The 16,881-nt window shown below is 49.4% G+C and overlaps 1 protein-coding gene across 1 annotated transcript in view; it reads right to left on the minus strand.

The window, feature by feature from the left end:
- Window positions 1-430: 430 nt before the first annotated feature.
- PLPP4 (phospholipid phosphatase 4) overlaps window positions 431-16,881 on the minus strand; it is a 146,630-nt gene continuing 130,179 nt past the window's right edge. The window contains exons 6-7 of the mRNA XM_005890174.2: window positions 14,888-15,058; window positions 431-965 (exon numbers count right to left, since the gene is read on the minus strand). Of these exons, the coding sequence (XP_005890236.1) occupies window positions 766-965; window positions 14,888-15,058 (371 nt within the window). The 3' untranslated portion in view covers window positions 431-765. The remainder of the gene's footprint in view (window positions 966-14,887; window positions 15,059-16,881) is intronic.

Genomic DNA, 16,881 nt, shown 5'->3' on the forward strand with positions numbered 1-16,881 from the left:
TGACCTCCTCCCTCTATTCCATAAAAGGAACTAGCACGCACACCCCATAAGACAGTGCTGTAGGGCATTAGTCCACCATCTCCTTGGGTGCCTGACTTTCCAGATAAAGTCACTATTCCTTGCCTCAACACCTTGTCTCCCAATTATTGGCTCAGTGGGATGACCAGGCTGAGCTTGGACTTGGTAACAGATTCAGTGATTCAAAGAGCCCTAGCAATGTCAAGGCTGCAGCTCCAGGCTGCAACTCCATTTCAGAGCTGTAATCAGCTGACAGTTCTCAAAGGCTGTCAGTCTCCGCCCGCAGCTCAGTACCTAGAACCACCACAGCTAGAGCTGGGCCGGCTCTCCACCCTGGGGGTGGATGTGAAACTCACTGCAGCCCCGAATGATCTGTGCACTGGACCGCCAACACCATGTCTTCCAGGTGGGAGGTTTTATTATGTTTTACAACCATGAAAACATAGGACGGTGGCCGTGACGGCAAGTATCTCGGAAGGAGGAATCGACCAAGCTGCACCCGCCCACCCCGGCAGCCTCCTTCCACATGTCTCTCACAAAATGTTCCTGGGCCCTTCTCTTGACCAGTTCAGGAGAGTTGAAAGTAGACGTGGAATGTAGCAGGATCATCGTCGGCAAAATGGGAGCGGAAGGAGAACTTGGAGAAACAACGGATGAGAAACATGTTACAGAAAACCTCTTCTACTGTGTGATGAGGTCAGGGTGGAGGAGCGTGGCCTGGGCTCAGTCCATCCCCCGAGGTCTGGGTCATACAGGGCCCTCGGTGATGCCCTCCAGGGGCAGGCTGGGCGCGCTGTCGGCCGTGGGCCTCTCATCTTTCTTCAGCGAGGGCGGGACTCGGAGACTGACGTAGGGTTTGTGACAGGCTGTGTTGGCCAGAGGTGGGTAGTGCTGTCTGTAGCAAATGTAGGCAAAAATGAGGCCAATGACGCCGCCAACAAACGAATCTAGGGCAGAAGAGCAGAACCAGGAGAAATGCATTATGATTCATTCAAATGAGGCCAGCTGTGTTTTCCAGAAAGCACTTTCCTACCGATTTCGGTGACTGGTTTGCTGATGAAACCCCTCGAAAGACTGGAAGGGGAGAGAAACGACACTGGAGGTGTACGTCTTGGTGGCCTCCGCAAACCCTTACCATTTCTAGAACTTAAACATCCCCTTTGTGTGTGCACTTGATTCTTCTCATTATTGATGGAATATGCAGCAGTGCACGGCACAAACTCAGAACTGCATTCTTGATTTTGAAAATCAATTCTAAATTCTGGAAGAAGAATTCCAGCCATCTCCATGGGATGTAAATACCCTCGGGGGCTGTCATTTTTCTTTAGCAAGTTTCTGCTGGAGTCCTGCAATGTTGCTGGTGCACCACGGAAAGCCAGCGGGCATGCTGGCCTCCTCCTCAAAGTTAAGTGATTTCCCAGGGATGGAGTAAAACTTCCAAGTCACAAAGTGAATACAACATTTGATGCTGCACCAGGGTGGGCAAATTCGACACTCCCAGTGGGAGGGGCCTAAACCCTTCTACAAGCTGCAGATTTTATCAAGTCAGAAGACATGGTGGGGGGCCCCCGCAGACAAGGTAGGAGAGGGAACCTATGGGCAAAACAGGCCCTTCCACCACCTCTGGACCCCATGCTAAAGAGGGCATTCAGCTAGTGTCCACCAGAGACCCCATGAAAGTGGCCCACCCCAACAACCCTCACTGTGTGTGTGTGTGTGTGTGTGCATGCCCTTTAAACTGTGTCTTTGGGTTTATTCTTGCCAAAAAGATCCTAACACAATGGAAAAACCTCCCCTGCCAAGAGAAACTTTGATTTCTTGTGAAGGTCGCTGCCAGGCTGAAGTGTCATCCTCCAGTGGGGGCTTTCCACTTTCACCATCATTATCTTGTTGAATCACCCACACCTGCCATGGGCAGGGATACACTTTCTCATCTCCTGCGGATGAGAACAGCAAGTGGTGTGTCAAGCTGTGTGATGACGTAACATTAACACTGGAGTCTCTGCTCCACCAGGGCAGGGGCTCTGTGAGGCTTGCTGGCTGTTGATTCCTCAATACCTGGAACAGCACTTTGCTCATCTGCAGAATTAAGTTGGTGAAGGGAAGTGGCTGAATGAATGCTGTTGCTTAGTCGCTGAGTCGTATCCAACTCTTTTGCGACCCCAAGAGTGTAGCCTGCCAGGCTCCTCATCCATGGGATTTCCCAGGAAAGAATACTGGAGTGCATTGACACTTCCTTCTCTGGGTATCTTCCTGTCTCAGGGGTCAAACCCATGTCTCCTGCATTGGCAGGCGGATTCTTTACCACTGAGCCACCAGGGAAGCCCGGATGAATGAATACGTGCACAGTAATTGGGGGCTAGGCTCTGGTTACTGTCTGGTGTTGTCCCCATTCCCCTCTCTGAACTTCAGTTCCCTCACCAGGAATAAGTGCTTGGCAGCTGAGAGTCTTTCTCATATGAATGTTCTAGGAATTTGGTCCCCAGGGTCAACCTACTGAGATCAGCCTGCAGATCATTATGAAACTCTGCTGAGCATCTTCAGAAAATAGGTCATATCCTTGATTGGGATAAAATGTCACTTGTAAACAAAAGTCATTCTAACAGGCCAGAGAAACTGAATAACTGTGGCTACTTCCTCTGCATAGGAGTGCAAACATGGTGCAACCTGGCAGAAAGAGGAGGAAAAGAGATTAGTGGCCACTTGGCCCTGATGAGTAGCCACCAAGGAAGAGGGGTGGGGAGGACCACTTGTGAGATACAGTGAAACCCCAGTGCCCAGCTCTGCTCCCAGAGCAGATGCCTGGGGCCACAGTAAGTTATCCAGCATCTATTCTCACCTCAGACTTGAGAATCCTCTTGGCTGAGAAATCCATCACAAAGACACTGTAGACCCCATTAGGGCAAGTCACTGCACCTCTGAACCTCAGTTTCCCCAGCCTCAAATGGAGATCTCAATATCCATGTCATTTAATCATCACAGTGATTTGATGAGATCTGCTTCTGAACAGTGCATGCCACAAAATAAGACCTTGAAATGCAGTATCTAAAACAATAGTCTCAGACTTCTATGGCAGTCCAGTGGTTAATGCTGTGTTTCCAATGTAGGAGACAAGGGTTTGATCCCTGGTCAGGGAATTAAGATCTCACATGTTGTAGTATGTAGCCAAAAAAATGTTTTTTAATTAAAAAAAAAAATAGTGCCCATCACTGTTATTGTGTTCCTCTCCAGCACTGCGTGCTGTCACTTCAATCGTGGCTGGCTCTTTGTGACCCTATGGACCACAGCTGATCGGAGTCCTCTGTCCATGGGGTTCTCCAGGCAAGACTACTGGAGCGGGTTGCCATTTCCTCCTCCAGGAGATCTTCCCAGCACTACTGGGGACTTTCTAATCCTTCCCCATCCTTCTCTTCACACAGTAACTCAACAGTCTATAGTTGTCATCTCTTTAGCACGGCCACACTTTCATAGCATTTTGAATAAATTCATGAACTTAAAAAAAAATGGTCACCCAAGAAATTGGAAAGTAGTAACTACTGTGAATTCCTCTGTGGGGTCATGAGGCATAATTAATGTGATTAAACCAAGTTCCTCAAATTGAGAAACTTCATACCACCTGTGGGCAGGAGCCCGTGCTAGGGAACATGCCAGGCTTTTTCATGCACAAAGTCTTAGGGATACACCATTGTTTTGTTTTTCTAATAACCCCAGAGAACAGGCCTATGGGGTATTACTTTTATGAGTATCTGAAATGACCCAGGACATCTGTGTTTGAGTCATTGACTATTGAACAGACCATGCAGAGAAACCTATAAATAATGCCACTTGATTTTTATTTTCTGTGACAAGGCATTGGTCACATGCACAAGGTGCATCACGGACCAAAAGATACCAAGTCATTCTGAATGTACGTTCCCCGAGCTTACTGATGCGGCAGCAAGCCGAGCATGTGACTGCCATCAACGCTGTTTTCCCATTTAATGGAATGAATTAGAAGTGGTATTGTAGGTGCCACCATAGTTATTAGAAGCAACTAGGGCATCGGAGAAGGCAATGGCACCCCACTCCAGTACTTTTGCCTAGAAAATCCCATGGACGGAGGAGCCTGGTGGGCTGCAGTCCATGGGATTTCGAAGAGTCGGACACGACTGAGTGACTTCACTTTCACTTTTCACTTTCATGCATTGGAGAAGGAAATGGCAACCCACTCCAGTGTTCTTGCCTGGAGAATCCCAGGGACGGGGGAGCCTGGTGGGCTGCCGTCTCTGGGGTCACACAGAGTCGGACACGACTGGAGTGACTTAGCAGCAGCAGCAGGGGAATGGAAGGTCTAGCAAAGGCTCCTTCTCAGCAGTTATTCAGGGCTTTGTTTATCACAAAGATGGTGAATAAGATTTAAAAAATGACTTACTTAAAGAGAGAGATTGTCATTAAGTGCCATTTAATGAAATCCCATTCCCATCCCGTAGAGCATGTGCTTAGAGAAAAGCAGGCAGGAGACAAGCGGCCCTTGTTAGGAAAAAAACTGCCTGGGATTGACTTCACCCCAAATATGGTCGCATGGGACTGGAAGGCTCAAAGGGGGAGTGTGTGGATCTCCGTGTCCCCAGAGTACACAAGCCACGGTCTTCTCACTCAGCATCGACGTCATTCATCCATCATGTATTTTGTGAGGGGATCAGGTGTCAGGAGTGATGCCCAGTACCAGAACACGAGGCTGAACAAAAGAGATGTGTTCCCAGTCCTAGGGGTTAAGATGGACACTGAGAAGTGACAGTCTTACCAGTGAGCGGCAGCTGTGGTGAGCGCCAGGAAGGAGGAGGCGGGTCTGTGAGATCAGCCCGCAGAGTGCTTTGGCTTGTCTGGATCGGGGGAGTTTTGCTGAGGACAAGACCCACTCGTCAGCCCTGCAGGAAGAGCAGGTGCAAACCAGCGGGGTAGGAAGTGGAGGCAGGGATGGCAGGGCAGTCTTCCTGGCAGAGGAAGGAAGGGGCATGGCCAGTTTGAGAAACTGAAAGGAGTGGTCCATCTTTTCCCAGAGAGGTGTGTCTTTACAGTTCTATAGGACATAAATTGACCAGGCTTCTGGTGTGGGCTGGAGAAGACGGTTTTCCATGGCCCCTTGGGGCTCTGTTGAGGACCAGGGGCTGCACTAGCTTTCTAGGCTGTTGTCTGTGCACCTCTCGGCTCACATCTACCTGTCAGTGTTAACTGCCCCTTGAGCGCCTCATCTTCATCTCCCCATGCCCAGTAGTTGTGTGCATGTGTGTAGGTGCAGTCACTAAGTCGTGTCTGACTCTTCGTGACCCCACAAACTGTAGCCCGCCAGGCTCCTCTGTCCATGGGATTTCCCAGGCAAGAATACTGGAGTTGGTTGCCATTTCCTCCTCCAGGGGATCTTCCCAACCCAGGGATCTAACTTGGGTCTCCTGCTTGGCAGGCTGATTCTTTACCACTGAGCCACTTGGAAGCCCAGCCCAGCAGTTATTATGCAGTAAATGTTGAGATGCCCTGAACAGCATTTACAAGATGCACTAAAGAATAGACACCACAAGACACAAAAGGCCACATATTATGTGATGCCAAGAATATGCAATGTCCAGAAGATGGAAATCCATAGAGAAAGAAAGTAGATTTGTGGTTGCTGGGGGCTGCGGTGGCTAATATGATTTTCTGGAATTAGACAGTGGTGATGACTGCACAGCTCTGAATATACTAAAAACCATTTAATTGCATACTTTAAAATGGAGAATTTATGCATTATGAGTTATGAATTACACCTCAACAAAGCTATTTGAAAGGGGAATAGACTTTGAATCAGGCGACCTGTATTTCAGTCCTTACCTGGAAAACGAGGATGACCTCAACCCCTTCTCATGAAGTTGAAGGGCAGGAAAGAATCTCATGGAGTCTGGCCTACTGAGGTGCCAGTACTCAGCTCTGGCACCGACAAGCAGAAAGTGTTCTGATGACGTGCTATCAGGTCCTTGGGAGGAACACATCCCTCCCTGTTGCCATGGCAACATCCAACATCACTCAGCTGGCTTACTTGGTATCTTGTATGCCTTGGGCTTTATGACCCAAGACCCTAGGGTAAAGACCATTTCTGGAAAACTTAACAACCTCACATGATTGTTTCTGTGTTTTTTTTTTTCTGCTACTAATAATGCATCCCGTTTTTGTGACTTTGAGCTTCTATAAAAGAACTTACCTAGCACAGAGAATGCACACTCTACCTGCTACACTGTAAGCTGGCAGGGCAGCACCTAGTCTGTCTGCCTCAATACTGTGCCTCCATCGAGAATATGCCTGACACACAGGTACAAGAGACATACTGAATGAGTGAGTGGATGGTTTTGGAAGTTTACTTTTTGGCTTATTTTTGAAAAGAAAGAACTTACAAAGAGTAAGAATAATTTTAGTAAAACCAGTGCATAGAGAAAATAAAATTAGTAAGAAAGGAATATGATTTAACCAAAATTATTAATTCCTGCATTCCACACTTATGTACTGAGCACTGCTAAGCATTAAGAATTGTTCCTCCAAAAGATACGCTGAAGTCCTAAACCCCAGTACCTCAGAATGCAACCATATTTGGATATAGAATCCGTACAGAGATAATCAAGCCCAGATGGGATCAGTAGAATGGGCTCTAATCTGAATGGTGTGCTGATAGGAAGGGGAAATTTGAACACAGAGACAGATACAGAGGGAAGGTGATGTGAAGAAACTCAAGGGAAATGCCACGTGAAGACAGAGGCAGAGACTGGAATTATGCTTGCAGATGCCGAGAACTATCTGGGGCTGATCAGCTGCAGGATGCAAGGAAAGCTCTTTCCTGTGCAGGTGTCAGAGGGAGAGGGGCCACCAACACCTTGACCTTGGGCTTCTGGCCTCCAGAACCATGAGACAACTTCTATTCAGTCTGTGGAAACTGGGAAACGAACACAAGTACCTACTATGTGCCATACCAGCAAAAGAGACACAAATCCTTCCCCACAGGGAGAGTATATTCTAGTACAGAGAGCAGCAAACTATGCGAGCCATTCATTTATAGGCTGGTGTTCACACCACCATCACCAACTCGAGCAGTTATCATAGAGACCACATGGCCCGTATAAAGCCCAGGATAGTGACTCTCTGATCCTTTACAGAGGAAGTGTGCAGACTCCTGTTCAAGTGGATAAGAACAGACAATAATCAATACCTAAGAAATGACTGGGGCTTCCCCAGTGGCTCAGTGGTAAAGAATTTGCCTGCAATGCAGGAGACATGTGTTCGATCCCTGGATCAGGAAGATCCCCTGGAGGAGGGCACAGCAACCCACTCCAGGATTCTTGCCTGGAGAATCCCATAGACAGAGGAGCCTGGTGGGCTACAGTCCATAGGGTCACAAAGAGCTGGACATGACTGAAGTGACTGAGCATGCAAGCAAGAAATGACTGGGTTTGTCAGAAGGTGGTAGATGAGCAAGGTGAACACCACAGAGAATGTGGGGACTGGGCTGCGATTTCAACAGAGTGGTCACTATAAGACAGCCTCACTTGAGCTAAGATCAGGAGGAGGGAAGGGAAGGAGCCATACACACATCTGAGAGAAGTGCATTCTGGGCACTGGAGACAGCCAGTGCAAAGGCCCCGGGGTGGGAAAGCACCGGCATGAGCAAGGAGGGGCAGTGGAGAACACCATCAGAGAAGCAGGAATTGCGGGACCAGGTCTCACAGTCGCTGTAGGACCTGGGCTTTGATGCTGATGGACACAAGGAGTCCCCAGGGGCAGAGGAGCAGGCACCACACGTGACAGGGTTTAAAGGCTCTTCCTGGCTGCAGTGTGAGGGGCAGAGGAGAAAGGAGGGGAGACAGTAGCAGGGCTTCTGCAATAACCCAGGCAGCAGGTGATGGTGGTCTGAACTACAGTGGGCATAGGAAGGTGGCTTGTGGAATTACTTTGAACAGAAAGTCAACAGCAGAAAGCACTGTTAAATGAAGCCAAGTTGTCAAGAGACTTGGAAGCAGCCAACACCTGTCTTCCCTGGGAACTGAGCAATGCGGAGGCCAGGGCAGAGGGCAGGGAGCCTGGCTGAGAAAGCCTCTCAAGGCCCAATGCTCTCTGCCCAGTGGATTTTTTTTTTTTAATATTTACTTATTTGGCTACATCGGGTCCTAGTTGTGGGGCATGCGGGATATTCGTGTGGTGGGTGAGCTTCTCTCTAGCTGAGGTGCATGGGCTCAGCAGCTGTGGCACTCGGGCTTAGTTGCCCCGCAGCATATGGGATCTTAGTTCTCTGACCAGGGATCAAACCCGCATCCTCTGCACTGGAAAGCGGATTCTTAACCCCTGGCCCATCCAGGGCAGTCCCTGTTTAGTGCATTCTGATCCCAGAAAGGGAGTGGCCTGGGCCTGCTCAAGGCCTCCACAGGGATGCCCTAGGTATGGTGGCAGAGATGGTGGATTCACGGGCAGCCAAGGCCCAGAGGTCCCAGACCCCAGGCAGCATTTGGCAGCTGATGATAAATGTGAATGCAGACACACTACATGGGCAGCCAATTGTGGAAGGAGGAAGAGATGAGATCAGTTCACCTGGGAAGGAGGATCTTGGAGGGAGGAACTTAGTGCTCCTGTTCTATGTAAGGCTGGTGGGTTTTGGTGGGAAGCATGATATCGTTCCAAAGTCTCCTTTTCAAGTCACTTCATTTAGAAAATCTAGAGATTGTTTAAGAAATGACTGGGTTTGTCAGAAGGTGGTAGATGAGCAAGGTGAACACCACAGAGAATGTGGGGACTGGGCTGCGATTTCAACAGAGTGGTCACTATAAGACAGCCTCACTTGAGCTAAGATCAGGAGGAGGGAAGGGAAGGAGCCATACACATCTGAGAGAAGTGCATTCTGGGCACTGGAGACAGCCAGTGCAAAGGCCCCGGGTGGGAAAGCACCGGCATGAGCAAGGAGGGGCAGTGGAGAACACCATCAGAGAAGCAGGGTGCGGGACCAGGTCTCACAGTCGCTGTAGGGACCTGGGCTTTGATGCTGATGGACACAAGGAGTCCCCAGGGGCAGAGGAGCAGGCACCACACGTGACAGGGGTTTAAAGGCTCTTCCTGGCTGCAGTGTGAGGGGCAGAGGAGAAAGGAGGGGAGACAGTAGCAGGGCTTCTGCAATAACCCAGGCAGCAGGTGATGGTGGTCTGAACTACAGTGGGCATAGGAAGGTGGCTTGTGGAATTACTTTGAACAGAAAGTCAACAGCAGAAAGCACTGTTAAATGAAGCCAAGTTGTCAAGAGACTTGGAAGCAGCCAACACCTGTCTTCCCTGGGAACTGAGCAATGCGGAGGCCAGGGCAGAGGGCAGGGAGCCTGGCTGAGAAAGCCTCTCAAGGCCCAATGCTCTCTGCCCAGTGGATTTTTTTTTTTTAATATTTACTTATTTGGCTACATCGGGTCCTAGTTGTGGGGCATGCGGGATATTCGTGTGGTGGGTGAGCTTCTCTCTAGCTGAGGTGCATGGGCTCAGCAGCTGTGGCACTCGGGCTTAGTTGCCCCGCAGCATATGGGATCTTAGTTCTCTGACCAGGGATCAAACCCGCATCCTCTGCACTGGAAAGCGGATTCTTAACCCCTGGCCCATCCAGGGCAGTCCCTGTTTAGTGCATTCTGATCCCAGAAAGGGAGTGGCCTGGGCCTGCTCAAGGCCTCCACAGGGATGCCCTAGGTATGGTGGCAGAGATGGTGGATTCACGGGCAGCCAAGGCCCAGAGGTCCCAGACCCCAGGCAGCATTTGGCAGCTGATGATAAATGTGAATGCAGACACACTACATGGGCAGCCAATTGTGGAAGGAGGAAGAGATGAGATCAGTTCACCTGGGAAGGAGGATCTTGGAGGGAGGAACTTAGTGCTCCTGTTCTATGTAAGGCTGGTGGGTTTTGGTGGGAAGCATGATATGGTTCCAAAGTCTCCTTTTCAAGTCACTTCATTTAGAAAATCTAGAGATTGTTTCATAGAGAAGGCAATGGCACCCCACTCCAGCACTCTTGCCTGGAAAATCCCATGGACGGAGGAGCCTGGTGGGCCGCGGTTCGTGGGGTCGCTAAGAGTCGGACACGACTGAATGACTTCACTTTCACTTTTCACTTTCATGCATTGGAGAAGGAAATGGCAACCCACTCCAGTGTTCTTGCCTGGAGAATCCCAGGGACAGGGGAGCCTCGTGGGCTGCCGTCTATGGGGTCACACAGAGTCGGACACGACTGAAGCGACTTAGCAGCAGCAGAGATTGTTTCTGACAGCCCAGGGAGGACTGGTGAGCAGTGTGTCCCTCAACTGTGTGTGTGTTGGGGGGAGGGGTGAATGGGACTGTGCAAGGAGGGAGCAGACTCTGCCTGGCTTTTTAGTGTGGTTCAGGTACAGTTAGGTGCAGGGTGCTCGCTACATTGCTCAGATGACCCCATGGACTGTAGCCCCCAGGCTCCTCAGTCCATGGGGTTTTCCAAGCAAGAATACTGCAGTTTGTTGCCATTTCCTTCTCCACGTAGGCACAGTGCCCTCATCCTCAAACACCCCATCTGCAGAGACCAGAAACTACACCTGAACTCATTGCACATCACAGACCCTTCATGGCCAAGTCAGGAAACCTGGCAAAAGCAGTGGCGCCATCTTGGAATTTTGAGGCCAGTAAACATGGCGTCTGTGACTGACATGGACGCGTCCCGGCCTCAGGCTGGGTGGGAACAAATGACTGCTTCCTCCCTTGAGACTTGTTTCTCTGGATTACATTCAGACCTACGTGCCCTTTCTTATGACGAAACATTACCTAAGGCACCCAGGGCTGCTTAAGAGAGCTATGGTTAGAGAATCAGTGTTGGCTAGAAGGTTACTTGCAAGCTGGAGTCACATAAGGAAACACTGGATCCAGATACAAGGATCTGAGGGTAGAAGGAGCTCGTTATGTCCATTCATGGAAAAAACAACACACTCCTGCCACTTCTGGCTCTGACTGTCCACTGACAGGAACCATAAACCCAGGAGACTATGAACTGAGGCAGAAGATGGTTCAGGGAGGTGCTCTGTTCTTTCTGTGCGTTTTTCTCCACAGATATTCCCCCCAGCATGGGAATTCTACAAGTTTTAATGCTGAAAACACACAGTTAATCACAAAGGTAAGCTTCTTTGTGACGCGTTGACATCACCCAGGGACTCTAACTTCCAGCTGACCCAAAAGCCAGCATGTCACAGAGACAAGGAGAACTTCAGCCACAGAAAGATTTATAATCCATCCAGTGATTTTATTTGTGAAGAAGCCCTGTTACATGTCTTACTACCCCTCCAGACGATGGCCTGTGCCCTCCATGTTCCTCACTTAATAAAACAACAGACTCGTGTGGAGTGGAGCTGGGAAGGCAGAGAAGACCGGAAGGATGTTGATAACCATGATAATGAACAGAGCAAAGCATTTGAGATTATGGGTTATTTACTGGATATGAATATGTAATCGAGTAATTGGATATACTTCCACATTAGACACAGTTGCTTAAATCAAAATTGAAATGGAGTCATAAAAATCTCATAATATTAATGTTGTTAACTAAAGTCTATAATGAGAGGTTCTCAGGTTGTGCTGCTGCCTAGGGGTCTCCCCATGAATTTTCATCATGACGGAAGGCCCCCGCCCACAGTCACTGGGCAGCTCAGTACATCAACAAACAACACCTCGTTAATCTCAGCCAGGCATCCTGCCTCCAACACCCTCCCACACAGCAGCCAAGGGCCTCACGTCTACCTTTTCTCCAAGCTGCAAACCTCTGCAGCCTCCCTGATTACTTCCTTAATAAGTGAGTGTTGAACAAATAAAATTTTCCACTCATTGAACACTGCTGCTTTTAGCGTGTAATAAGGGAAAGAAAAATAGAGCTGAGATGGTGTGTGTGTGTGTGTGTGTGCTTAATCACTTCAGTTGTGTCCAATTCTGTCCAATACTATGGACTGTAGCCCACCAGGCTCTTTTGTCCATGGGATTCTCCAGGCAAGAATACTGGAGTGGGTCACCATGCCCTCCTCCAGAGTATCTTCCCAACCCAGGGATCAAACCTGTGTCTCTTCTGTCTCCTGCATTGGCAGGTGGTTGCTTTACCACTAGCACCACCAGGGAAGCCCGAGCGGTGGTGTAGTTGGGCTCTCTCAACCTCGGCCATAGATGTTTGGGGCTGAGAAGTCTTCCCGGTGGAGGAGGTGCTATCTCATACACTGTACGATGTTGAAGAGCTTCCCTGGACTCCACCCACTAGATGCCAGCAGCCACCACCACTCCCACCATCCCATCTGTGAATATGTCCCCAGATATTGCTAAATGTCCCCTAGAAGGTTCAGTTGCTCCCCATTGAGACCACTGGTATAGACAAGGACAGATGACCTCCTAAAGGGGAATTAAGATAAAATGAACCCAACTCAGGGCCCACTAGAGGATCCAAGGAAAAGCACACTCTGCTCCTGGCTAACTCCAGGGTACGAGCTGAACAGGTGATGGCACAGCTGAACGAGTAGCTGGGCCACATCTACGACCTGTAACCCACTCAGGCACATTCAGTTTGGGCTGCAGGATGGGTCTACCATGATGCAATTTTGGCTTGCCCCTCCCCGCCCCCAAAGTACAGCCCTACACATCACTGATCATAAATTCTCTTGCTTTGCTTTCCCATCAGCTCACAGAGCATTAGTATTCTCCCTCTACTGCTCCAAGTTCCCTTCTGTGCCAGTTGGATAGGATGGGCATGAAGCTCCGCTGCCAGCAGGGCTTGGGGGCACCAGCTGCATGAAGTCCAGCATCTCCCCAAAGCCAAGAACTGCGATTCTTCATCCTTTCATGATGCACCAACCACAGATCAGTAGTAACAAAAGAGCATTTAAGACAGGCCAACCTCTCTTCCTAGGTTTTCAGGACAAGATCACTACACAAAGTTTCTTACTATCTTCCAAGATGAAGCCAAAATATCAACTCTGAAATCCTTCATCACTTCTCAGGTCCAATGTGGAGGAATAAAAGTGGAAACCAGGGATTCAGAGCTTACAAATGTGCCAAAAGCACGTCCACCTCAAAATCAGTGGCTTGGGAGACACAACACATCCTTCTTTAGAAATGATGCACTAAGCAACTTCAATATTGATTCACAGTTGTGCAACACACTTTCATTTACAAAGTACACTCAGATCCATTATTTCATTTAGTCTATGAAATGGCTCTGGGAAATGTTGAGGGATTATTGTTCCCATGTTCAAAAGAAGAAACTACAGTTTACAAGGGATAAATGAGAAGCAGTTCATGAAATGCCATCCAGCCCGTAACAGTCCTCATGTGGAAATGCTCTAATCATATGCGCCACCATGATTCTGGAGGAAAATATTCCTAGTTCCAAGGATGCGATGGGTCCGCCCTTGCTCTGTTGGCTCAGCAATTCTCTTCCTGCCCCTGCCCCATTGTGTGGGATCATTATCCATAACTTCATCCAAGTCACTGATAAAAGCAGAGAACAAAGCAAGGCTCAGGGTGTAGCCCAATGGGCCTCTACTGACCACCCCCATCAGCAGGGCCTCAAATCTCCTTGATGCCTCCACCTGTCTAGACCATGCATCAGCCTCCTTTTCTCCCAGACCCTTCACCCCCAGGTTGAAGCTGCTGCTGGAAGCTCATGACACCCAGCATGTGATTTTCGGGAGGGTAGAAAGTGGAGCTGAAGCCAGAGAAGGAGCAGAAGGCCCCTGGAGAAGATGGGGCAAAGTCACCTCCAACCAGGAGTTCCCCTCACCTCTGGCCTCAACTGCTGCCTCACTACCACTGGGACAAACACCTGGGAAGAGGTGAGAAGAGGGTGGTCAGAAAAGGGGGCAGAAGGGAGTGAGCCCGGGGGACGGCAGGAGGACAGGAAAGGAAGAGGAAGGGCCGGCCACAGACAGATCGTGGAAGGCCATTCATCCAGGGAAGCCGGATTAGGATTCGGCACATTTCATGCACTGTGTTTGCTGAAAGCTGACACAGTGGAACTCTCCATGGTGCTTCTCAGACTTCATCAGAATTAATGGACTGCTTTGCTAAGAATGCACACTTCTGGCGGTCACTCCGAACCCACCCTCAAGAGTCCAATTCCTAGGTTGGAGTGGCCTGATCAAGGTGATCTGAGTATTGGATTCTGGGAAACACAGCCCTAAGCCCTGCGCTCCTGGAGGGCACGCCTTCTATGGACACTGCCTCTGTCTCTGCTCCCTTTCTTGCCATGGCCGATGCTGCTGTGGTTTAGGCAAGCTGAGAGCTGCAGCTGATCTGCAGAGGGGCATGGCACGGTTTTGCTTTATTCCAAGAACAAGCCCCTCAGTTGTCCTGTGTTATTCTGACTTGGCACAGACACCCCAGGGCTGAAACATATAGGTAAGCCTCACCCAGCCCTGCAGTGGCTGCTGGCATCCATCCCTGGGCTGGAAACCTCTTCCGGAAGAGCATCAATGGTGAGAAACATGCCTTTACAGGGTGAATGCGATAGGAACCAACCACCACTTGGCACCAAGTCTGAGAACAGAGGCAAGGGATCCAGCAGGGAAGTCACATCTGAGTCTGTGACTGAGGTCCTGCCTTCCTGGTAAGACTCAAGCTGCCTAGTTGAGCATGAAGGAATGGGAGGAGCTCTGATTCTGTTCCCAGCAAGGCTGGAGCTCACCTGAACAGGTGCATCTTCTTTAAAACTGTGTCTGCTCTGTCATTTCAGCGAACTCTAGTTTCTCACAGCAGGCACTTACTTCTCCCCCCGGTAGGTGCAAGTATCCCCCCATCCCTGCACGAGAGCAGCAGATGGCGTGTGGACCGGGCGGGCCCGGGGCAGGGACTCACCTTGCCAGTGATGCTTGTAGTCACACATGCGGGACAGGGCGATCATCATGGCGCAGTACAGGGGCAGGATGGCAGCACAGAGCCGCCAGCTCTTTCCCCGCCCACTCTCGGTGAAGCAGTGCAGCTTGCCAGCCAAGTAGAAGGTTGTGAAGCCAAGGCCTGAAAAGGCAACTGCCAAAGACAAACAGCAGGTGTTACCCTAGCAGGTGGGACGCGGCAGGGACACAGGGCACCCGAGCATCCTGGCTGCCATCTTGCAACACCCCCAGGGTCAAGACCATGTTGTTGCCAGACACCATCTTGGCAATCTGTGCTCTTGCTAGAACCACGCTGGTATGAAGCTTTCAACAATGAGAACAACCTTTCAGGCTTGCATGCGATCACAATCTACTCAATCTCATTCATTCAACAATGATTTGAGGGGTAGCTACTGTGTGCTAGACAGGCATTGTTCAAGGTGGGGGAAATTAAAACTTGATTCAGAGGCTGTCTCTGCTCTCAAGGGGCTCATGGACTGGTTGAGGGTCACGGTTGTGCAAACAGAGTTTTAATACTGTGTTTGGAGTTCTATATGAATAAAAGTGCCTGCAGAACAAATGACTGATGACCGCTTAGCTTTGAAAAGTGAGGGAAAGAAAGGGAGTTTTAGCTTGGTAAGTTTTAGCTCAGGAAGATGGGACCAGCAAATGCTATGGAAAAGTGGGTTTGACAGAGAAGCCAGTGGTGACACATTTCTTGTCTTCTCTCAGAAATTATGGTTATTAGTTTTTAGAACTGCAAATGCAACTCATAGCTTCATTGGATCCATTGTCTAAAGTGTGGAGTCAGGTGGAGTAGGTAAGCCCTGAGCTTTTCATCTAGTCAGGTTTAATACACAGTTGAAGTCAGTGAGATTTAAGGTGAGTCTTCTGTGGACTTAAAACAACAGTGCTCAAACCCGGGCTACACTTGGAAATCACCTTTAAAACCTGCTGCTGCTGCTGCTGCTGCTGTCACTTCAGTCATGTCCGACTCTGTGCGACCCCATAGACGGCAGCCCACCAGGCTTCCCCGTCCCTGGGATTCTCCAGGCAAGAACATGGAGTGGGTTGCCATTTCCTTCTCCAATGCATGAAAGTGAAAAGTGAAAGTGAAGTCGCTCAGTCGTGTCTGACTCCCAGCGACCCCATGGACTGCAGCCTACCAGGCTCCTCCGTCCATGGGATTTTCCAGGCAAGAGTACTGCAGTGGGTCGCCAGTGCCTTCTCTACTTTAAAACCTGGGAAGTTTTCAAAAATACTGGTAGTCAGACCTCATTATCAAACCTTCTATTTGCACTAGTCTGGAGTGAACCCTAATGGTGCACACATGCATTTATGTGTGTGTGTGTGTGTGTGTACTCCTCAGGTGATTGTAATGGCAGCCAGGAGTGAGTTTAGATGCTTCTTTTGAGGGAAGGGGCTACAGCTCCCACCTCCTCTGGACACTAGCCTACTCAAAACTCTCCTCTTGATCAGAAAATACTCCTGAGGGGCAGGGCTCCTAGGCAACCAGCCTACACAGTGATTTGATAGAGTTGGTAGAATGGGGCTAAAGCTAGGGCATCAAGGACTTTAACAGACTGTCTGAAGCCTGAGCAGCAGCCTCGGCACCAGTGAGTTAGTCGCAAATACAGAACCTCAGAACCGCCCCAGACGTACTAAGTTAGAATCCCCTTTCACAAGATCCACAAGTGAGCTGTGTGCACCCTGAAGTCTGAGAAGGCCTGGCCTATAGAACATTCATCCTCTTGATACAATGTGTCTGAGAGTCCATCTTCAGGAAATAATAAAAAACCATGGGGATATCTAGAAGATACTCTGCTTAAAATTATTATGTAATTATGGGGAAAAAAATAAAGAGAAAGAACTAGACTATTCCCACTCAATGAATTATGATGCAGCCATGGAAAATATTCTGACTATGCGAAGGAGATCACACCAGTCCATCCTAAAGGAAATCAATTCTGAACGTTC

Source organism: Bos mutus, chromosome 26 (genome assembly GCF_027580195.1).
Source record: "Bos mutus isolate GX-2022 chromosome 26, NWIPB_WYAK_1.1, whole genome shotgun sequence".
Classification (NCBI taxonomy): domain Eukaryota; kingdom Metazoa; phylum Chordata; class Mammalia; order Artiodactyla; family Bovidae; genus Bos; species Bos mutus.